Source organism: Brassica oleracea, chromosome C1 (assembly GCF_000695525.1).
Source record: "Brassica oleracea var. oleracea cultivar TO1000 chromosome C1, BOL, whole genome shotgun sequence".
Taxonomy (NCBI): domain Eukaryota; kingdom Viridiplantae; phylum Streptophyta; class Magnoliopsida; order Brassicales; family Brassicaceae; genus Brassica; species Brassica oleracea.
Window position 1 is genome coordinate 11,441,062 of NC_027748.1, and position 22,617 is coordinate 11,463,678.

At 34.2% G+C, this 22,617-nt stretch overlaps 4 protein-coding genes across 5 annotated transcripts; 3 read left to right on the forward strand and 1 right to left on the reverse strand.

The window, feature by feature from the left end:
- Positions 1-3,862: 3,862 nt before the first annotated feature.
- Positions 3,863-4,782, forward strand: LOC106292539. Its single transcript, XM_013728152.1, has 2 exons — positions 3,863-4,364; positions 4,450-4,782. The coding sequence occupies exons 1-2, from the start codon at positions 4,070-4,072 to the stop codon at positions 4,626-4,628; spliced, it is 474 nt and encodes a 157-aa protein (XP_013583606.1). The 5' UTR covers positions 3,863-4,069; the 3' UTR covers positions 4,629-4,782.
- Positions 4,783-7,143: 2,361 nt separating this feature from the next.
- LOC106326760 lies at positions 7,144-11,347 on the reverse strand. The gene is made up of 5 exons (XM_013764683.1): positions 10,850-11,347; positions 10,014-10,381; positions 9,442-9,770; positions 9,109-9,314; positions 7,144-7,620 (listed from the first exon to the last, which is right to left on the reverse strand). The coding sequence occupies exons 1-5, from the start codon at positions 11,119-11,121 to the stop codon at positions 7,296-7,298; spliced, it is 1,500 nt and encodes a 499-aa protein (XP_013620137.1). The 5' UTR covers positions 11,122-11,347; the 3' UTR covers positions 7,144-7,295.
- Positions 11,348-15,718: 4,371 nt separating this feature from the next.
- On the forward strand, positions 15,719-18,949 carry LOC106300262 (growth-regulating factor 8). Of its 2 annotated transcripts, none has more exons than XM_013736379.1 (5): positions 15,719-15,789; positions 15,884-17,563; positions 17,644-17,820; positions 17,936-18,242; positions 18,323-18,949. In XM_013736379.1, exons 2-5 carry the CDS (start codon positions 17,338-17,340, stop codon positions 18,744-18,746), a joined length of 1,134 nt encoding a protein of 377 aa, XP_013591833.1. In that variant the 5' UTR covers positions 15,719-15,789; positions 15,884-17,337; the 3' UTR covers positions 18,747-18,949. The 2 variants fall into 2 exon arrangements, with proteins under 2 accessions (XP_013591833.1, XP_013591827.1); XM_013736373.1 differs by having other exon boundaries at positions 15,725-15,789; positions 18,314-18,949.
- Positions 18,950-19,624: 675 nt separating this feature from the next.
- On the forward strand, positions 19,625-21,926 carry LOC106342158 (1-acylglycerol-3-phosphate O-acyltransferase). Its single transcript, XM_013781020.1, has 9 exons — positions 19,625-20,048; positions 20,162-20,398; positions 20,463-20,509; positions 20,611-20,729; positions 20,823-20,983; positions 21,120-21,229; positions 21,319-21,418; positions 21,517-21,640; positions 21,746-21,926. The coding sequence occupies exons 1-9, from the start codon at positions 19,828-19,830 to the stop codon at positions 21,872-21,874; spliced, it is 1,248 nt and encodes a 415-aa protein (XP_013636474.1). The 5' UTR covers positions 19,625-19,827; the 3' UTR covers positions 21,875-21,926.
- Positions 21,927-22,617: the final 691 nt, after the last annotated feature.

A 22,617-nucleotide genomic window follows, 5' to 3' on the forward strand; every position in this document is an offset into this window, starting at 1 on the left:
GCATGTAACTGACGCATCATCTACAAAAATTCAAAATAAAACACATTAGTAAACATAGAGAAAATGAAAGTTTACTAAACATTGACGCAGATGACTTACCGGTAACTCGTCCAAACAAATCATTTTTGCAATTGAATTTAAATTGGACGACTTACAAGTAAGTCGTCCAATTTTTTTTCTTAAAAAAAAAACTCTAGACGACTTACCTGTAAGTCGTCTAGGATAAAACGGGTTAGTTTTGCATTTGACAGAATTGTGTCAGATATTTGACTTTTCCTGGACGACTTACCAGTAAGTCGTCTCTGGGTAAACAAAAATTTCAACATTTTATTAAAGCTAGACGATTTATTTGTAAGTCTTCTCAGGTTAGTTTGCAATTCGAAAAAGAAACTTAAATATTTAACTTTACCCAGACGACTTACTTGAAAGTCGTCCAGGTAGAGGACTTATGAGAAAGTCGTCCGAGATAAGCAAGGTTTGACCAGAATCTAGGAAATAAATATGGACGACTTTGCTTATCCTGGACGACTTTCAAGTAAGTCGTCTTACTTGATGACTTCCGCGTAAATCATCTAGGAAAAGTTAAATATTTAAGTTTTATTTTCCAATTGCAAGTAAGTCGGACGAACTACAGATAAGTCGTCTAGCTTTAATAAAATATTAAAAATTTTGTTTTTCCGGAGACGACTTACTGAAAAGTCGTATAAGAAAAGTCAAATATCTGACACAATTTGGTCAAATGCAAAACTAACCCGTTTATCCTAGACGACTTACCAGTAAGTTGTCTAGGGTATTCTCTAGATTTTTTTTTTAACAAACAAAAATAAGGACTTTCAAGTAAGTCGTCCGTTTGACCAGAAGACTTACCCGTAAGTCTTCTACAGCCAAACTACTTACGGGTAAGTCTTCTACGCGAACAGATCTGGAAAAAAATTCAATTTCATACCTTAAAATAGTGAGATGACTTCCTTAGCACACATAGTATTCTCCAACCACCCAGAACCTCAAACGAAAGTAACCCACCAAGAATAGTATGCTTGAATGGCTCTATCAACCATAAAAAAAATTTGAATCAAAAGTTTGAGTTTTTTGGATGAATATGGAGGCAAAGTGAAAGAGATGTTGTTTTTAGTTCATAACTAGTGAGAAAAAGAGAGTGTAAATCGATTTGAGGTGCATTAAGAGCTTCAAATTGGTTGTTCAAGGTGGTTGGTGTGTTGATTGTAATGACATTCTTGTAAATACTTGAAGATGATGAGGTTGAGAGAGTAAAAATGTCATTTTCGAAAAAAAAACTAATGGCATTTTCGTGAATAATATGAACTTGTGAGGTGAATAGGACAAAAAAAATATCCAAAAAAAAATATAGGTTAGTTTTAGGTTTGACTTTGAGTTTTAAATCAATTTTGCGAAAAAACCCTATTTGGAAAGTCATATCAAATCCACTAAAACCCTATTTTAAAACCAAATAAATCAATTTGGATTTGAGGATGTTTAAAATAAAACCACCAGTAAACTCGAAAATGTTGTTTTCTCCTCTCACTAATCTAAACTATTAAATTAGAATCCTATTATTTTTTTATGTGTGATTTTTTATTCGGATCATCCTTTATAATTTATTTAAAATTACTCATAACTTAATTACAATATAATTTCATATCTTAATCTTTTATTTGATATACAAATAAACAAATTTTCTTATAAAATTCTAATAAAATCTTTTAAAAATAAATTTGCAATTTATTTTTGTAATTAATTAATTTAAATTCTGATTATCATTAAAATATAATTAAAAATTAAAATTAATTAAGTTTTGATTTAAAAATAAAAATAAATCACAGAAAATATTTTAATTATATTTTACTAATAATTGAAATAGAAATTAATTGCTTTTGGAAATAAAATTGTTAAAATGTTTTGTTAGAATTTATTTTTATTAGAAATGAAAAGAAATTAATATATTAAAATATATCTAATCTATTAAATTAGAGTCATATTTTGGACTTCATATGTTATATTTTAATTTTGAACTATCAAACACGGGTTCATCTAAATCATTTAAATTTTATTATATAAAATATTTATAAAAGATCTCAAATTATTTAAAACTTGATGAAAAGTTAAGATTAAGATTAGTAGTTCAGAACGACTCATTTAGAGTTAGAGCTGGTATCGACTTCTGGTTGGCACTTCATTTAAAGACTTTATACTCGATTTTCAGATCCGAGTGACGACCTATGATCCTTCTAGAAAATAGAAAAAACGAACTCAAATAATCTATAAAACAAAATAAATGTTTTAAATGAAACTTAGCCGCACCCATAAAATACTAGGACCATTACTTTCCGCGCCTGACGTGGATTCTATTCTAGTCAATACTATTAAAACATAAGAACTTTTTTATTTACTTACAAATAGTCTAGGTTGGATCACTACATCAATTTAACTTCCTATTATTTCTCCTCCTATTATTAAATATATACCATATCTAACATATTATTTTACTATTTTCAAAATAAGATATCTAAACGATTCTTAAGTATCTTTTTTGTAAGATTACACTTAATAATATTTTTAATAGTTTATATTTAAATAATATATATATATATTTTTTATATTTACTTTTAAATAATAAAATTTGTAATAAATATTAAATACTATTATAAATGAACATTTATTCGTTTTGATTTATAGAATAATAAATAAAAATTCAATAATATTTATATATACATAATTCATATTCATAATTAAACTGGTCCCAATACATAAATATAAAGTTAATTAATCCATTTACTAAATAATTTTTTAAAAAAATTAAAAGTATAGATTAAAGAATCACAAATCAAATAGTTTATTCAAATTAATATACTATTAAAAAGAATATGATTATTTCTAAAATAAATACCATCAAATTTATATAGGTTTTTATCGGGTCAACCATTAGATTAATGATGGGCTTTTGAGTTTTTACCAAATTTTATCAAATTTTTACTTATTATGTTTTAGCTAAATCTGAACTATACTATACATAGATCATTGAATTTATCGGTTTAACTATGGGTTTGGGCCATGTACAATATTACTGATAAAAATTATTAACTAACAACCCTACATATCTATACTAAATAAATCTCATGTCCCACCAACTCAACAAATGTAACTCTTATAAAATATACACAAAATATAATGATTACGTTGTAAAATAAAAGTGTATATAAAAATCTCAAATAAACTAACTGATAATTTATTTAATTTTAAACATAAAATCATTTTCTTCTTTGATATAATACAACTTTGTAACTTAATAATGTACATATTATACCATGCCATATTACGTTATTATCCGGACCATATTATACCATATATCATACCATGTCATACTATATAATATGCTCAATAATGGATCTACAATAATTTATGCTAAAATTTTAATTTATATCAAAATTTGTTTATAATCCAAAAAATCTGCACTTTTGAAACGCGGATCAAAATATAGTATATCACTAAAACTTTGTAAACCTTTATAACTTACTGACAAAATTATTGACTAAAGAGTCCGATATTAATTTGTATTTAAAAATTATAAAACAAAAAAATACTAGATTTCAGTGAAAGTAAAAAAAAAATGAAAATAAAATCACTGATGTATAATAAAATAAAATTTTATGTAGATGTTTTGTTCAATCTAAATACCCAATCCAAGAAGTCGCTCTTAGTATGCATGATCATGGTCTTCTCAATAACATGACTATTTTGACTTTTCTAATAAAAAAATATTAAATATTATTCCCTTTTAACAAAAAAAAAATATATATATTATTGGACAATTGGGTACCAACCAATAACCAGAACCACAGGAAAGAAACAAGAGAAAGAATTAGGCAAACAAATAAATAACCCACAGATCCCACCTTTCAACTACCTATCCCATCTGCTTATTCATTTCTTTTTTTAATTTCGTTAAAATTGTCATAACCCTCACCACAAACGATATATTAATTTCCTCTTCATCATATTCGAAGAAAACATATACAAATTTTCTTGCAGAATTCTATACTCTCGTGATCAAATGGCGAGCGAGGAAGTCGTGGTGGTTGAAGGAGAGAGAGCAGGAGCTACGATCGTATATGGGGCGGACGAGTGTTACAAGAAGTCGGTGGAGCTTCTAGAGGAGCTAGGGTTTCCAAAAGGTGTGATGCCTTTGAAGAACCTCGTTGAGTGTGGAAGAGTTAGAGACACGGGTTACGTGTGGATGAAGCAAAACACCCCTTATGAACATTTCTTCGAAGGCACCAACACTCGCGTTTCCTACGGTCTTGAGGTCACCGCCTATATCGACAAGTGTTGTATGAAGAAGATGACAGGTACTGTACTACTTTATGTAATTATACATATGGAATCATGGCTTTAATTATTATGTATATGTAATTGTGGGTATATTGTATATAGGCGTGAAGAGTAAGCAGATGTTTATGTGGGTACCGATTGCGGAGATGACTATGGAGGAGCCAAAGAGCAAGAAGATTTACTTCAAGACTCCTATGGGAATCGGCAAGTCGTATCACGTTACCGCATTCATGGACGAGGAAGAGAAGCGCAACTTTTACTTGGAGAATCCCAAAAAATAAATATTATTATTATTATTATTATTATTATTATTATTATATTCTAGTTGCCTTTGTTTTTATTTTAATATTTGTACTCTTGTAAGGTTGCTTCACTGCAATTACTAAATTTTTATTTTGATGATTATAAAGTGGAATAAGATTTGAAATGCAATGGGCAATTTATAATTGAAATCGATAAAACTAATTCAACTATTACCTTCAAAAATTTTATTTATTCGAAGAGTATTTCATGAGTGGATTAATATCGAAAGTCCTCACATGGTCGACGGTGAAACCCAATGTTAGTAATTTGCAAACCATATACTTACGAACAGGTATATTCACGTAAAGAGAAGATTATTTAAAGAAAAATAATATGATTATTTAGTGCAAAATAGAGTAGAAAATACAGTCTTAAACAAATAAACAATCATTACTTTATAAATAGAATAATATTTTTTTTTTGTTTATATCTGCATTTTTCATTTTATCTAGCAGTAGTTTATGTAGTTGGGTTGGAAATGCTTAAAACTTATATCCCGTCAAAACAATTAATGATTCGCTGTCAAAACAACTAATGATTCGCTGTTATGGAAGTCTTAAATATTCTAGTGCAATTTTAGATTCTTTGTTTTTTTTGTGTGTGTCAGACAGATACTTCTTTGTATTAAAACTCTAAAAATGAACTCGATATTTTGCTTTCTTTTTTTGTTGTTGTAACGTGAAGGACTCAACGTCCGTTATCAATGGTGAGGGCCTTCCCTATCCCTACCTATTACGGATACGTCGAGCGCCTGATCACATTAATTTAATATATGGACATGCCTGCAGAGCTTTAAAGTAGCAGAATAATATGGTTATATGGGTACAAGACATTCATTAATATTGGTAAATTTGTTCAACCAATCTGACCCACCCACTTCCAGTACTTCGTCTAATCATTCACATGTATATGTATATGTATATGTAAATGTTTATTTTTTTTGTTTTAAATTTATTGTTTAATAAATTCTCATATATAAATGTGGTCTATCTTTTTAAATTTTTTCTCAGACAGCTGTTTCCGTATTGTTTCATTTCAATTATTGCAATTCATTAGCACTATGTTCATTTCAATTTTATGTAGTTGGCCAATTTTTCCTATAAATAAGTTGAAACATTAGTAATGTATATTCTGTTTAAATATTTTAATATGATATTTCGTTTACTTTTTCGTTCTTTTCTCTTCATGTAGTTTATAATGTGTTTGCTTTTAAAGATATCAGTACTATATAAGTTTTAATTTGATATGTTGTATCTCTCTTTCATTATATGAATACCGTAGTTGTGTATATTAAAGGTATTTGATTAGATACAAATAACCTTAGATCTATGCTTTATACCGTACACTTCTTTTGCGATTTTTAAAGCTTTCTCACTACTCACGAATTTTTTTTTTTGTTGTTTAATGTTTGAAGATATGCCACAGAATAATATACCATATAAATATTTAAAACATAAATATGTACTTCAAATATTTAATTTCATATTTATTTGGATATGATATCTAACAATAAGTTTGATATAACTCAAATCCGAACGATATATATGGTTACTTTATGCCCTTTTTCAAAAAAAAAAAAGATATGCCACAGAAAAAATTACTAAAATAAATCTGAATTGATACCTAAGCCATCAGCATTGACGGTCTCTTTTTTTTTCCGATCCTAAAATCCGGATATCCGGAGGAGCCGAATCCGGATCCGGATAGTAAAGTGTTGGATCCGTCAAAGCCGGATCCGGATCCGGATACCTTAATTTTTTAGTCCGGATATCCGGATCCGTAAGTTTTATTAATAACTATTTCAAAAATAGTAATATCTATATATAAAAATTAATTTATTTAATATATTTTTATTTTTATAATAGTATATATAAATTTTATGTAATTTTTTTAATATTATACATAGAAATAATTAAAAACATTATATATTTTTTTATTTTTAAATTATTTTTAATATTTTTTATATATTAATATTATTTTTTATTTATTTTAAGGATCCAAATCCAGATCCGGATATCCGTCGGATATTACAATTTTTAGAAGGATATCCGACACCCGGATATCTGAGAACCCCGGATCCGGATAAGGATAGTAAAATTATAGATCCGCCGGATAAGGATCCGGATCCGGATACTTTAAAATTGTTCGGATATCCGATCCGTCTCAGACCTAACTAATGATGCTCTTAAGAATGGAGGCGCTCTCACTCATTATTCAATAAACTATTCAAAAAGTATGAATATTAAATATATGGAAAAACTACACACATATTTTTGTAGCATCCTACGGTCCAACGAAACACAATGCTATTACGATAATCACAGAAAATATATATTTGTGCGTGTTTGTGTGTTAGACGGTCAAACGGATACATAACAAATCACACTTTCTGTTTACACGGAATACTTAAATTAGAACATTTATGAATAAGATGAATTGATTAGCATACATAAACATAAGTGAAAACTTAATTACACCAAAAAAAGACATAAGTGAAAATTATTATTTGATACGACTGGTTTGTTCTCATGGCTAAGTACATAAGGATTTCCTTAATTTATAATTATCAAACTTAATAAATATATTTATCAACCAATCACATAGATCAACTGATGATCGATCACAATTTTTAATAGAACACACTTTCAGAAAGATGAAGTCTTCCAAATCTCTTGGAGCTCTCTGGCAAACTCATCCTGTCTCCCAACGACCATTGTGATATGATCTTTTTTCTCAATAACTTTAACACGTGCCCGAGGAATCCGCTGTTTGACGTTGTAGCTACACTCGATGGGGATGAGCTCGTCTTTTTCTCCGTGAAAGATAGTCACATTACACTTGAGTTTATCTCGTACAACATCCAGATACGTATCAAGTTTGCTTCCTGTTCCACATATAATGTTGTGTAGAGTGTGCCACGCTGCGTTGTGCGTGTGACACATAAAACCTTCTATTAAAAAGTTCACTGTCCTGTATTGAGAATTTTCTTATCAGAACAATAGATTAGATTATATCAAAATGTAGTACTTACTTTTTAATAAATCAGCATATACAAGTAGTGAGAACATAGTAGATGTCCTATATCTTATTTTATTTTGGAAAGAGTCATAAACCAATTGCATAAGCTGTATCAAAATATATTTTTTTTTTCTTGAATCAAATTTAACATTTTATTTTAAAAATAAAATAAACCAGCATATACACTAGCTACAAGCCTGCAACATTGAAAAGTGCTAGTGTCTGCATGGAAGATATAACCTCTATATTTTCTACCTATTAAACTTGGCATTTTACATTGAATTTTAGGTTTTTTCCAACTGAAAAACCATAGTTATATTTTTTTTACTCAAACTCGTATCTTGTCTCACCGATCGGATGCATTTTCCTTCCAATTTCCCTTCTCAATTTAGAATTGAAGGTTGGTTGTTTTTGTTGGACGTGAGCATTATTTCTAGTCATACATTTTTTTTGATAACTCTGGTATCTGGGCAGCCACATTCCCAACTATCCTCCCGTAGGGGGTCCAGCGCCCCAGCGGAAGGGATGTTAAATCCGCTGTGGCCGGGGCTCGAAGTCGTGATGGCGGGCACCTCAGCCGAGGTTCCTTTACCACCAGACCACGAGGCCCGGTTATTTCTAGTCATACATTTTACTTTAGATTCTCATATATTAGAGTCTATACAACATAGTCCTGAAAATTCTATATAGACATGTCACTAAAATCGGTGGATCAACCAACCTAGACATTTCAAAAGTATATAAATTTCTTCATACATAGTCATGAGTACTTAGGTTGGAAAGTTAAAATTTAGCATAGAACTAAGTCTAGTTAGGTTGCCTAAGCCTCTGTTTTCTTAGGGCTAGTCTCCAATGAACGAAGATATTCTATTGACATGTCAAAACACGTGGCTCTCTATATCTGGTTATTAGATGTAACTTGTGGATCACGTTAACACCACGTGTAATTGTACTTTATCTAAATTTGTATATATATTATTTGCTGAGTTAAGGTTATAATAATTCTAAGTGAGTAGACACTAAATTGCCAGCGACCAGATACGGCTACGAATTAAATTTGCAAGTAAATTTAGTTCATTCGAGGTGGCTTGGTAACTGATGAAAGCAACTAGCTACATTAGCCCTCGATTGTTTCCTATCAAATGAATATGATTCTAAACTCAAAATAAAGTTGATAAACTTTAAACAAACAAATATTCTTAAGTTTGGAGTAAACCTAACTTTTAAGATCACTATGTTTTAAAACATTCCATACAAAACCACCAACATTCTTGAGCGATAAAGGTTATGTACTAATTAAGTAGGGAGACTTAATATTTGGATCTGTTGAATTTTAAATTCTACATATCTTTTCCAATTCTTTAGCAAATGATAATTAATAAAATGAAAATTCTTTTCAAAAAAAAAAAAAAAATGAAAATAAATGATAAGAAATAAAACCTGTTATTACGGGTCAAGAGTTTAGCCAGGAACTGCCAAAGACGGTGGTGTTTGCAGATGAGGAGACAAATGGTACGGCTAATGTGTTCGTACCAAGCAGCCATCGATGCTCCTAAAGCTATTGGCGGCCAAACCTTCCTCGGCGCCACCTTCTTCATTACGTACTGCCTCGGCTTCTTCTCTCCCACCGGTACCGGATAATACGGCTGCCCACACGTACACATGCACACGTGTTGTATTAGTCTTATTTCACATCTCTTATATGTTTTTTTTTGTCAAACTAATAATATTGCATTTTTATTAATTTCAATATTTCTTACTAAATGAACTCACCGGAGCAAGGAGGGTGAGCGACTTGATTAGATCACCGTGTCTAGCCGCGAGGTCAAGGGCCAAAATGCATCCCAAAGAGTGAGCCACAATGTGGAAAGACTTCACATTGTGTTTGTGTAAGACCGATTTTTCGATCATCTCTACGTGTTCTCGCAACGTGTAGAGTGAATCAGCTGGCTTAGGGCTCTTTCCGAATCCTAGAAGATCCACCGCGAAAAGTCTATAAGCTGAGGATGTAGCCGACAAGCTTGGAAACACCGTTTCAGTCCAAAACGCTGATGAAGATATGAAACCATGGATGAACAAGACATCCTCTTTCGCTGGTATCCCTGTTTTAATGAATCCGATTGTTTCAAAACGCTAGAAATTGAGTAAAAGCGTTTACAAATTAAACAGAATCAAATTATTTTTTAAAAAACCAATGAAAACTATGAATAAAGAAGGTTTGATAAGTATATATAAATGAGCACAACAGTTTAACTAAACTTTTGCTAAAAAAATAACATGCGAATGCATAAAGTTAAAGACACACACACAAGAACTTAAACCAAATAAAGATGTGAACTTATAACCTTTTGGTATTTGAGTTTTGACAAAGAGGGAGTGATCTTTGTCGGAAGTAGAGGCCCATGACGTACAGAACCCACAATCACAATCCGACCATCGAGAGACATCGTGGCTCAAATTCTGCGGTCTGATCTTTTCCCGGAGCATCTCAACGACCGTGAAGTTCACCGTCAAGCTTGACTTTGTTATCATTTTCCTCCGTTTGTTCTTAGTTAAAGTCTTCTCATAATGATGGTGGCTACACTCGGAGTCGGACGGAGAAACTTTAACGAACTGTTTATTGAGCTCGGTAACGGAGAGGTCGGAAAGAAGAGAAGGACGTGTGTAAAGGGTCTCGGAGATATCCTCCAGCTCAATCTTGGAACGTCGTCCGCTACAAGAAAACCAAAAGGAATATCATACCGACCGGTTCAGTTACTAAACCTACGTAAATTTATAATTTTCAACCCCTGCGGCAAAAATTTGGCTCAAGGTAACAATTTGAAATTTATATAGAGAAACGGAGGACATATATCATGAGTCGGTTATGAAAAAAATTGAGCATTTAACTTGTAAAAGTTTGTAATAAATTATAAATGATAAGGGTTTTCTTTGGGTAAAACGGGAACACTACATGTAATGATATTTAAACACGTATTATACCTTTAACAAGAAAAAACAGGTATTATACAAATTTTAATTATATATACATAATAATTAATCATTTTTTTCCTATATATATAAACACAAGCTACATTAAGATCCTTTTGTTTTATGTAAATTAATACATTCTGGACTTGGACAATTCTGATATTGATACATTTTGCTTTAATCAACAAATACATAAAGAGACAAAGGATACCTGAGTTCTTGAAGCGGAGAAAGGGTAAGGATCTTAGATACGCCATTATTGTGAGACAAGAGAATCTTTCCTCGAGTCTCCGTGATGGGTTCCTTGGCCGATAAACAATAACAAGGCTTCCACTCGGCTTCGAAAACATAGTCTGCTACTTTGTAGACGAGACAAAGTAATGAATCGACGATGTCTAAGAGACAGAAAACAAGGAAGCTAACGGCTTCATTAAGCCATCTACCTGCTACGGTAGCTGCTCTTCTTGTCATCATCACAGCCATGGCTCAACAAAGCTTAGAGAGTATTATAACTTTTTAGAAAAATACACAACTCTTCTTTATATATTTGGGAGTTTAAGAAGAGAGATCCATGGATGAAGTCGAATTGTGTTGTATAGTGGTGCAATGTATTTATATAATATAAATAAGCTGCCTTTCTATTTCCCTTTCTATTTGGGAGTTGAGAAGAGGAGTGTATGGCATGGAGAGACACAAATCTATGGGTTGTGTGAATGTATATAGTTTATAGACTATATATGATACGTGTTAATATAAAATATGATGTCATAACGTGAGATAATATATTAATATTCATGGCACTCGAAAACGACTGTTTAGGGGTCACGGATCCACCGGTTTAACTGGTCCAGTATTTAAAACACTAGCTAAACAGTATGTGGAGGTGAGTTCATTTTGGACATCTTTATATGGGTTTGTCAAAAATTCTATGTATACTGATAGGAAGATGGTGACTTTAGTCCGATTAACTTTTCTTTTACATATAAAGATAAATGGAACATAAAACAAAACGAAACTTTCTCAAAGGAAAAAAACAACAAAACACAAAAGATACCATTGTCAATGCGTGCAAGACAAAGTGTATTTTGCTAATTTGCGAATAAAGTTGGGAGTGACAAACTGGGGATTCCTTATAATTAGTAACTTGTATGCACAGACAAGGCATATATATAAATTGTTTACATATATGTTATTCTATACATAAAAATAATATTTTTACGCAGTGAAAATTTTTAAGCAATTTCTTGACGAATGTGGAAAATTCTCTAGGTGAACAGAAAAGTTTGTACGAAAAAGACTTAAAAATGAGAAATCAGGAAGATAAAAGAGCTAGGTAACCAAATAGAATTAAAATACAAAATTAAAGGATGTGAAAAAGGAGAATTGTGGGTTGTGTCATTAAACGTCCAAAGAAAAAGAGGTGCATGGTGGTTGAACCATCCTGTGAAACAGCAGAACCAGTCCATGACTTGGCTTTATCATATGATCATGTAGAATCCCCATTTCATTGATATTTCTCCTTTACATGTATTATTTTACGTCATTCTATTTCCATTTCATTATAATAATCATTTCTTGTTCCACTAAAATTTGTTAAACCTTTTTTTCTTATCTAACTACTTACAATTACAACGTTTATTCTTTGTTTCATGACACGCAATTGTATCTATTTTTAGAGCAACGTAGAGGTTGCAATAAACAATCACTTTTTTACTTTATTTCACAATGCCGCTTGTGGACGTGATAGATTCGAGCCATGTGATTCTCACAAGTAATAAATAAAATTTATTTAAAAATAAAATTATATATTAGCTGATTCTACATAATAGCTATTTTCAATAACACAATCATTCTTGTGTGAAAATATATAATCTTATTACATTGAGTTTGTTATAGCTATATGGATACTAGATGGACATTAACCCAAGCTAATTTTGGGGAATGTAGAAGAGCTGTATTATTGTTTTCATTTAAGACATCCATGCTGATCAACCAGGGATGAAATCTGAAAGTGATGACTAGACATTTCCATCATTGTGAACTTTATAACCACTTGGTCACCATGAATATAGACAGAACAAGAACAGAGAAGCAAGAACAGAGAAATATATGTTTCTCAAATATTCATTATCATTGCTCAAAGTTTAGGGTTTACACATTAGGATCTTTTATACACGAGACACTAACTAGACCTAATGGAATATACTCTAGGATATTCTTGTGTATCTGTAAAGTAGATCAAAACTCGTTATTAGTGAGCAGACAGAACCTGTTATGCAACTTAATGGTCTTCTCCGTACTCTGTTTGTCTTTGGCGTGTGAGGAAAGATTTGTTGACTTAACCGTTAAGCCTTTGACTGAGTTGTGGACTTATGATGTTGCCGGCCCATCTCCTCTTCATTCTTCTTAACTGTTGTTGGGCCTCTTGTGTTTACACCTCCTCGCAAACTCGAGGTGGGAGGTTCATCCACACCGATTTTGAAACGAAGCTCTACAAAGCTCTGTATGGGAAGTGATTTGGTGAAAATATCTGCAATCTGTTGAGTAGCAGGGATGTGTTTGACGATGAGTAGTCCTTTTGCAACTCTCTCCCTTGCATAGTGATAGTGTGTCTCAAAGTGTTTAGTCCTCTTGTGTAGAACCGGGTTGGCTGTTAGATGAACAACATAAAGATTATCACAATAAGCTTCAGCTGGATCAGTTTGAGAAATGCCGAAGTCATTGAGCATTGCTGATATCCAAGACAATTCAGCGGCAGTATCAGAGAGTGCTCTGTACTCTGCTTCAGTTGATGATCTAGCCACACTATCTTGACGTTTTGCTGACCATGAGATGATGTTGGAGCCAAAAAAAGTACAGAAGCCTCCAGTTGATCTCCTAGTGTCTCTGCAACCAGCCCAATCACTGTCACAGTAAGCTCTTATTGTCGAATCTGTCTCTGCAGTGAGATTAATCCCCATCGATAATGTCCCTTTCAGATAACGTAGTATCCTTTTCAGCAGATGAAAATCAGAGAGTGTTGGCATATGCATCTTTTGACACACAAAATTAACAGCATATTGGATATCTGGTCTTGTAAGAGCGAGATATTGCAGCTTGCCAGCTAAACTCCTGAAGTAAGTAGGATCCGAGAATGGAAGTTTCTTGATGAGGTACTCTGCTGGTCTGTAATGGTAGAGGAGTCGGCATTGGTTGACAGTCAAGCATACCTGCAGCTTCAAGAAGATCAGTGGCATATTTTTGTTGATTGAGAAACAAGCCAGTTTCACTGAAAGTAGCTTGAATCCCCAAGAAATAGCTCCGATACCATATAGACAGAACAAGAACAGAGAAGCAAGAACAGAGAAATATATGTTTCTCAAATGTTCATTATCATTGCTCAAAATTTAGGGTTTACACATTAGGATATTTTATACACGAGACACTAACTAGACCTAGTGGAATATAATCTAGGATGTTCTTGTGTAGCTGTAAAGTAGATCAAAGCTCGTTATCAGTGAGCAGACATAACCTGTTCTGCAACTTAATGGTCTTCTCCGTACTCTGTTTGTCTTTGGCGTGTGAGGAGAGACTTGTTGACTTAACCGTTGGAGCCTTTGACTGAGTTGTGGACTTATGATGTTGCCGGCCCATCTCCTCTTCATTCTTCTTAACTGTTGTTGGGCCTCTTGTGTTTACAATGAATTCATTTACATTATTAAAGAAAAAAATCAAAGTTTTTGTTTCACCAAAAAATCTAGTGATATTAAATTTCTCTTGTATTTTTTTATTTCCTACAAACTCTTCTGCTTGCATCCACAAAACTTGTGTTCAGTGAGAATTTTAAATACGTAGTACTATCTGATTTTAGGTGCTCATAAATAAGTATGCACAACGTACAATATAGGAAGTAAAGAAAAACATGGTAATACGCTGTGTTTCTTCCTATGTCCAAATCAGAAGACCAAACAATAACTCGTGACAACTCTCCCATATTCAAGTAAGAAAAGTACACAACTGGTCGAGAAACTGAATGATTCAGAAGATAAAACAAAGAATCTAGTTTTACACTGGGTTGGTTTAAAATGTTACCAAACTCATCATATATCAGTCAGATCGTCATGTCGAACATCGATAGGTTCTGATCCGTACAAAGGGATATGCATGACATCTGTTTTTCATACTTCAAACATTGTTCTGCTTGGTCAAATATGCATGTACTGTTAGGTAATAATAGGATCGAATATTCATTTCTTTTTCATCTCTCATTAAATATTGGTTGGATGCATTCATACAAACACATGATTGTTGTCGGACGGCGTATTTACTGAGCATTTGGTGCATATGCATAATGGCGTCGTTTAATGACGTCGTTTTTTATTATGCTCATTGATTTTAACGAAATAAAAGGAAGCAAATGAAAGCTCTGTTTTCAAACTAACATATTAACCCAAAAAAAAGACATGCATGAATCGACTTGGTACCTTTTTCGAAGGTAATGTATTTCATTTTACATCAAGGTAAATTCGTTTCCTTCAGTTCCGAATGTTAAATGATATAGAGGCGGCAAAGTCCGGATATCTGTTTTTTCATGCCATAACATAAATATTGATATTACATTCAATTAGCTATGACTCCACCACGATTACATGTCACACGACCAAGACTTCTCAGAGTTTTGTAGAGTACAATTGAAAACTATCTTGTCACGTAAACGAAATTCTGATTGTTTGAATAAATTTATAAATTCAAGTGGTGCATTGTACACCACGTTTTTAGAATTTTCAACAAGTGAAATAGTGAATTGTACATATGATGATTGAAACCATGCAAGTAGTTGCAACAGTGAAATTGGTACAAAACACTATCGTAAAACAGGCCAGTATATGGACTTTCTAATAATGGGCCTTTCTTGAGCTAATATACTATTATATTGGCCCATGTTGGGCTTTTAACATTTGCGTATAAACACGTGTAAAAGCATGGATTATCATACCATTTAGTAATTACCAACTAAGATTTTTTTCTTCCCGCAGTTTCTCAAAGTTGTTGCAATGTCAAGTTTAATTGGACAAAGTTGGAAAATTCTAGTCATTCAAACAACGGTAGACGCGTCTTGTGATTGGTTCCTAACGCAGGAAAGTCTTTTCTTTCCTATTATGTTCTTGAGAGGTAACTCGTTCTTTATCTATCGAGTCTATCATTGTTGCTTGTATCCTCCACAAGTTTTAGTTCTTTCTGATAAGATTTATATTTACATTTACAGAAAATAATAGGCTACAATCATACAATAGTTAGTCCACAGCCTGGGGGATACCAAAAATTAACGCTAAACCTAATCTACTTGATGCCAAGATCTGCTCCAAAACAGGTAAGACATCTTCCAAAATCACTTTATTTGATTTATCCCTTAGGTTGGTTATATTCTCATTCCTAAACTTACTTCCACATTACTGAATGAATCTGTATAGAATTTGTAGTCTCGTGGCAATATAGTATGTAACATGTTGGTGGTCTGTAGACTGTCGCCAAATCCTAACATAAACGTTCATGAGTTAATATAATTGGAGTGATTCATAGTTTTCAAACGTATGGGCATCAATTTAGATTCTTGAAAAAATATGATCCTCTTTTGGTAAGAAATTAAACATGAACCACCTATGGGATTTCATTAGTGAGTGGTCCTATGCGATTTCAACACCTTGAATTAGCCTACACGACAAAGAAAATAACACTAGAATTAGCCTATGTACACAAATAGATATAATCTTTTTATATACATAATCAGTTTTTTCACACAATAATCTAGCTAAATCAGAAAGGATTAGTGGAGGACTAATCCGGATAAGAATGTAGTGGGGTCGAAAAGATAAAAAAGGAAAGAAAAAGGGGTGGAAAATATAGTAAAATCTAAAAAAGTGACCGAAGAAGGAAAGCTAAATTAGTTAGAGCATCACATCCCCTCCGACTCTGGTCCCCAATGAGAAGAAGCTCTCACGGAAACGAGAGATGTGGTGGTGGGGTCCAATGGCAAAAATAACACACACATCTCATAACACCGTTACTTAACGGAACGCAAATGGTATTGAGGTTGAAGTTCGAGAAGAAGACAAAAAAGAAAAGACGTTACCTAAGGTCGAAGTAAAAGATAGAGAGTTAATGGGGGTTAGTGAAAGGAAACGACAACGTGGGATACTAACGTCTGTGTCAGGGTGAAGAGAGAGAGAGAGAGGAGAGTTAATGAAGAGTTTTGTCTGTATTCTGAAACAAGTTCGAATGTTAGAGACAAAGGAAACAAAATAAGAAAAAGAAAATGCTTTATGGCTCATAAGGCTCGCAAATAGCCGCACCGCTCCTCACATGTTGTTAATAACATAAGTCTCCAATTTATTTTCTTCCCCATCCTCTCATCTTATAAGTGTGAGGGAGAGAGAGAGAGAGAGAGAGAGAGAGAGCCTTTTGTGTTCTTGTTTAGGTTTTCATTTTTATGTTGTGGACTTTAGGCTAAGACTCTGCTTTTTTTTTTACCATCTTGGAATTTTTGGGTGTTGTTGCTGTCTTAAAGATAAAGCTATTGAGGTCCCATTAGAGAGGCAAGAGTGGGAATAGGAGTTTCTGTTTCTGTTTTATGTGTGTTTAAGGTTTATAGAGTTGAGAGTTTTGAGTGGATATAACAGAGAGAGAGAGAGAGAGAGAGAGAGAGAGAGAGAGAGATTTTGTATGATGGGGACAAGAGCAGAACATAATAAGGAAGATTTTGTTGGTTGTGGGTTTGGATTTGGAGTTGTAGAACCTTCCCACAGAGAAGTTATGATAACATCCCATCATCATCATTATCCATCATATATATCGCCTTCCTCTTACTCTGGTTCCGCTGGTGTTACCGACCCTGTCTTCTCTGCTTCCCTCGCAGCTGCAGACCCTTTTTACACCTTGAGCTCCTCAGGTTTTAAAGTTCTCTCCTTTATGACTTTTGAGCTATTAAAAAATATTTGTTGTGAAATTGGTGGATAATAAATATCTCAGGGGAGATGGGAAGAAGTATGAGTGAGAAGGAAGGTGCAGCAGCTTTCAGTGAATCTCAATGGCAGGAGCTTGAGAGGCAGAGGAATATATATGAGTACATTATGGCTTCTCTTCCTGTTCCTCCTGAGCTTCTCACTCCCTTTCCCAAGCACCCTTCCCACACTTACCATCAAGATGGTATAATCTCCCTATGTGTTCTTCATCTCTCTTGTTATCATCCTTTATGCATAGGGATAGGATGCTTGGAACTTATGGTGTCTATATGAATCTGATGTGTTCTATGTGGTGACAGTGGCAATGGCCAAAGGAGGTTCTTTGAAGCTGGGGATTACTTCAAATGCAAGCAACAACGCGGCTGATATGGAGCCGTGGAGGTGCAAGAGAACAGATGGGAAGAAATGGAGATGCTCTAGAAGCGCGGTCCCTGATCAGAAATACTGTGAGAGACACACGCACAAGAGCCGTCCTCGTTCAAGAAAGCATGTGGAATCATCTCAACACCATGACACTCGCACCACTAAGAACGCTAGTAGCCACTATGCTGGGACTTATCCTCAGCTTTACGGACAACCCGTTAATCCATTTTCAAATGATCATAGGTACACGTTTGCTTACGTTCTTGTCAAAGCATTGAACCCCATAACTGAAACTTATTGGTTGATGTGTGAAGAGAGTTCAGGTGGTTTACGAAAGAAGACGATGCCTATGCAAATTTAAATCCAGAGGTTGGACCAAGCAGAGAGCTTAAACGTGGATTTGATTATGATCTAAACTTCAGGCAGAATGAGCCATTAGTAGACCAGAGCTTTGGAGCGTTGGAGGGTCTGTTGAGTCCAAACCGCCAAGAGACGAGGCGGTTTTTCGTAGAAGGGGATCAAGATGAAGCAATGGGAAGCTCTCTGACACTATCAATGGCAGGTGGAGGCATGGAGGAAGCGGAGAGGAGAAGAAACCAGCAGCACCAGTGGGTTAGTCATGAAGGACCATCATGGCTTTGTTACACAGCACCAGGTGGACCATTGGCTGAAGCACTGTTTCTTGGTGCCTCCAACGACCCAAGTGCTAGCACTACTACTAGTAGCTGCAGCAGAAGCTCAGGCTAAATAAAAATGACTTGAGTTGTGTGATTTTACAAGTCAAAAACCGGTTTAGTAATTAGAAATCAAAACTATCTTTTAGATTGTGAACCGTTCTCAGTGATTTGTCTGAAAAGACTGTGCAGACCTTTGTGCTTTTGTTTGTTTTGCTTTTGTGGTTGGATTTTGCAGAAGCTTAAACCGCTACTCTATGATGGAAAAGTGTTTGAAACACCGGTTTACTTAAACCACTGGAGATCTATTAATTAAACTACTAGTAATCTATTCTAGATCATTATATTGGGTGGAGAGACAAACACAGAGCTAAGTTGATAGCAAGCCTGCAGCATTCTAGTTCAAAGTGATTAGCACACTTGAATTAAATAAATCAAAATGAGTTCCGGTTCAATAAACCGGTTTGGGTGAAGAAAACTCACGTCTTTGTTTGGTTGGGTAGAGGAATTACCTTATTTAATGATTTTTCACTTCATGTTCATTTCATTATGTATTTCAAGAGCCATAACTAATTTTATCCAGTCTAATATAGTTAGAAAGGCTTACACTACTAATTAAAATCTTTTTTATAGAAGGATCAGAAAATAGGTCCTTCCCAATTAGTTTATCTTTTTTTTCTGAATCACTTCGCATTGGTATTTTAATACTGCATCAAAATCATTAATGGTAGTGAAAACCTTTTTAGTTCAATTGTTTGACTAATGATTTGTTAATATTTTTATATACAAAAGTTTGAGTTTTGAATTTCAGAAAGCCATTTATCGACAATTTATATTAAATTTTGAACAATTTAAATAAATTAATAAAAAAAAATATAAGACTGTGTAGCTAAACCATAGGTTATATTTCCATTAGTTTATTAACGAACCATTTGACTAATCATCATATTCAAGGGAGAGAGAGTGTCTAAACAATGACCACGGGAAGCGTCTCTCTCTTTCTTTGCAAGAATACATGACGTCAGCAATGACGTGTCCCGTCATCAGGGACGACGCATATATCCCTTTTAGCGAGCAAAACCTCTGGCTTCAGTCATTTCCACAATCTCAGATTCTTTGACTTTTGTCTCCTCTCTAGATTATTGGATTCGTGTATGAGCTTAAACCGGTTCCGGTTAAGAATGGCGGAGGAAATCTCAAAGACAAAGCTCGGATCTTCCTCTTCCTCTTCTTCCTCCGCTTCTGCTGCTGCATCAGCTGCAACGAACGCAGCGAAATCGAGATGGAAGATCTTATGGCCCAATTCCCTCCGCTGGATCCCCACCTCCACCGACAACATCATCGCCGCCGAGAACCGCCTTCTTTCCATCCTCAAGTACATATATACCTTCCTCCTCTCTCAATTATGGATTTTATACAGATGGGTCGATCAAAGATTGGATTTTTTTTTTTTATGTTCTGAAAGTTTCTAAATGGATCAAACATCAGGACGCCTTATGTACAAGAGCAAGTGAATATTGGTTCTGGGCCACCAGGTTCCAAAGTCAGGTGGTTTAGGTCTTCCAGCGATGAGTCGAGGTACATCAACACTGTTACCTTTGACGCCAAGGAGGGTTCTCCTACGCTTGTGATGGTTCATGGCTATGCTGCTTCTCAAGGCTTCTTCTTTCGTAACTTCGATGCTCTTGCCAGTCGGTTTAAGGTCATCGCTATTGATCAACTTGGGTAAGCAGCTTTGGTAACGTGCACATTTTGTTGAACTGTTTGTCACAAATTGGTCTTTTTATAGGTGGGGTGGATCGAGTAGGCCTGATTTTACTTGTAAAAGCACAGAAGGTATTCATGACTTAGTGGCTATGGTTTCAATTGGAGCCCTTTCTTGATGGAGATGCTGCACCCGTAATGGAACTGAATATGGTCATTCTTTGAATATGCAGAAACAGAGGCGTGGTTTATCGACTCATTTGAGGAATGGCGCAAATCCAAGAATCTTTGTAACTTCATTCTTTTAGGACATTCTTTTGGAGGTTATGTTGCTGCTAAGTACGCGCTTAAGGTGAATTTTATGTTCCTTTCCTTGGTATTAACTCAATGAGTAATGTGTGACATTTTGGATCTATAATTTGTGTCTTATCTCTGGATCTTTCAGCACCCTGAGCATGTTCAACACTTAGTTCTGGTGGGATCGGCTGGTTTCTCAGCAGAATCAGATGCCAAGTCGGAGTGGCTCACTAAGTTCAGAGCAACGTGGAAAGGTGCTCTTCTAAATCATCTATGGGAGTCCAATTTCACTCCTCAGAAGCTGATTAGGTATGCTATTTATACGGCATTGGAACCATCTAATGAATGAGCTTGTTTTAACCAAGTGACTACTTGTTCGGCGATGAAATTAGATGGCAGGACTAATGGAATTCACTATATGTTTCTAAATATGCTTCTGTTGCAGAGGATTAGGTCCTTGGGGTCCGGGTCTTGTGAACCGGTATACAAGTGCAAGATTTGGTGCTCATTCGGTGGGAACTATGCTAACAGATGAGGAATCCAGATTGCTCACCGGTGAGTACTTCTTTCTCTTAAGTTTCATAGAAGCATATGGATGATGATGATTCATAGCAGATAAGTGATGGTTTGTTTTTTCGTTATAGATTATGTGTATCATACTTTGGCTGCAAAGGCTAGTGGGGAGTTGTGCTTGAAATACATCTTCTCCTTCGGAGCATTTGCTAGGAAGCCACTCTTACAAAGGTTTGTCCACCAATTCTGATGAAACAAAGACCAAGTTTATTAGCACACTGCAGATGGAATGTTTATGTAATTCATTTTCGATGACTATCTTTGTGCAGTGCATCAGAGTGGAAAGTGCCAACAACTTTTATCTATGGAATGAATGATTGGATGAACTATCAAGGTGCAGTGGAAGCACGGAAACACATGAAGGTCCCTTGCGAAATCATTCGTGTTCCACAGGTTAGATCTCTAAATAGTTTTGCATTAGTTTTCTCAAAATTTAAAGAGGAAATTATAGAGAAGAAGATGCTTATGTGAGAGATTTGTTTGAACAAAATTTTGCAGGGTGGCCATTTTGTGTTCATAGACAACCCAGCTGGTTTTCATTCAGCAGTGATATATGCTTGCCGCAAGTATATATCTCAAGACTCTTCTCATCAAGAACTCATTCCAGATGGTTTTCAATTGGTTTAGTCGTGCTATGTTTTTCCTTTTACCTTATCAACTTTACTTTATTATAAATGTACAAAAACCATATATAAAAGAGGGACAAATTTTTTTTTTAATGTTGGTTGTGTTTGTACTTTGGAGTTCTAAGACCTCTTTCCATTCTCTTTGTAGCGTTTTTGATTTCTTTCTGAAGTATCTCAAGACTTCAGAATGTGATCTCATTATTAAAATTATCTTAATGTAATCTTTAGATACTCTTTAATTATCTGTTTCATACAATTTCTACAGTTAAATAATGAAACATAAACAACCAAATCTTTGTGCTTCAAACTGAGACCACCGAGTCTGGTCAATGCACAATTCTTTTTTTTTTTTTTTAAGTTGTTAGCAACATAAGGTTCATTGTGTGCTGCTCATGTTAACTTATATCAAGATAAGGTTAGTTTCCCTTGCACAACAAGGTAATACTATAATAGCCGTAACGGGAAGGTTAAAATAGGTTAAAGATTGGCAACATTCTTAAATTAGTAATGTGACCTGGTGGTCGAAACGTATCCAATGGCCATGCCGGCAGACAGCTCAATCAGGAAAAAGAAACTTGAGGAAGAAGAAATTACAGAGAGGTTTTGACACAGGAAGTTGTCTCTCATCTTGTTATTTTGGCTGACTCATTCTTTTTCCTCATCTCCCAACAACTTTTCTCGTTGAATTTTCTATATGAACTTTGCTCAAATTAAAACTCTCCTCTAGTTTCAACCCTCACAATC

Excerpts from the sequence above, each read along its gene's own strand:
- LOC106292539 (XM_013728152.1), top strand. The coding sequence starts at position 4,070 with ATGGCGAGCGAGGAAGTCGTGGTGGTTGAAGGAGAGAGAGCAGGAGCT. Across the intron at positions 4,365-4,449 it reads TTGTATGAAGAAGATGACAG|GCGTGAAGAGTAAGCAGATG; the intron begins GTACTGTACTAC and ends TATTGTATATAG.
- LOC106326760 (XM_013764683.1), bottom strand. The coding sequence starts at position 11,121 with ATGGCTGTGATGATGACAAGAAGAGCAGCTACCGTAGCAGGTAGATGG. Across the intron at positions 10,382-10,849 it reads TCTCCGCTTCAAGAACTCAG|CGGACGACGTTCCAAGATTG; the intron begins GTATCCTTTGTC and ends GTTTTCTTGTAG. Across the intron at positions 7,621-9,108 it reads CTCTTGACCCGTAATAACAG|GACAGTGAACTTTTTAATAG; the intron begins GTTTTATTTCTT and ends TTCTCAATACAG.
- LOC106300262 (XM_013736373.1), top strand. The coding sequence starts at position 17,338 with ATGATGGGGACAAGAGCAGAACATAATAAGGAAGATTTTGTTGGTTGT. Across the intron at positions 17,564-17,643 it reads TTACACCTTGAGCTCCTCAG|GGGAGATGGGAAGAAGTATG; the intron begins GTTTTAAAGTTC and ends TAAATATCTCAG. Across the intron at positions 17,821-17,935 it reads CCACACTTACCATCAAGATG|TGGCAATGGCCAAAGGAGGT; the intron begins GTATAATCTCCC and ends ATGTGGTGACAG.
- LOC106342158 (XM_013781020.1), top strand. The coding sequence starts at position 19,828 with ATGAGCTTAAACCGGTTCCGGTTAAGAATGGCGGAGGAAATCTCAAAG. Across the intron at positions 20,730-20,822 it reads CTGCTAAGTACGCGCTTAAG|CACCCTGAGCATGTTCAACA; the intron begins GTGAATTTTATG and ends TGGATCTTTCAG. Across the intron at positions 21,230-21,318 it reads GGAATCCAGATTGCTCACCG|ATTATGTGTATCATACTTTG; the intron begins GTGAGTACTTCT and ends TTTTCGTTATAG.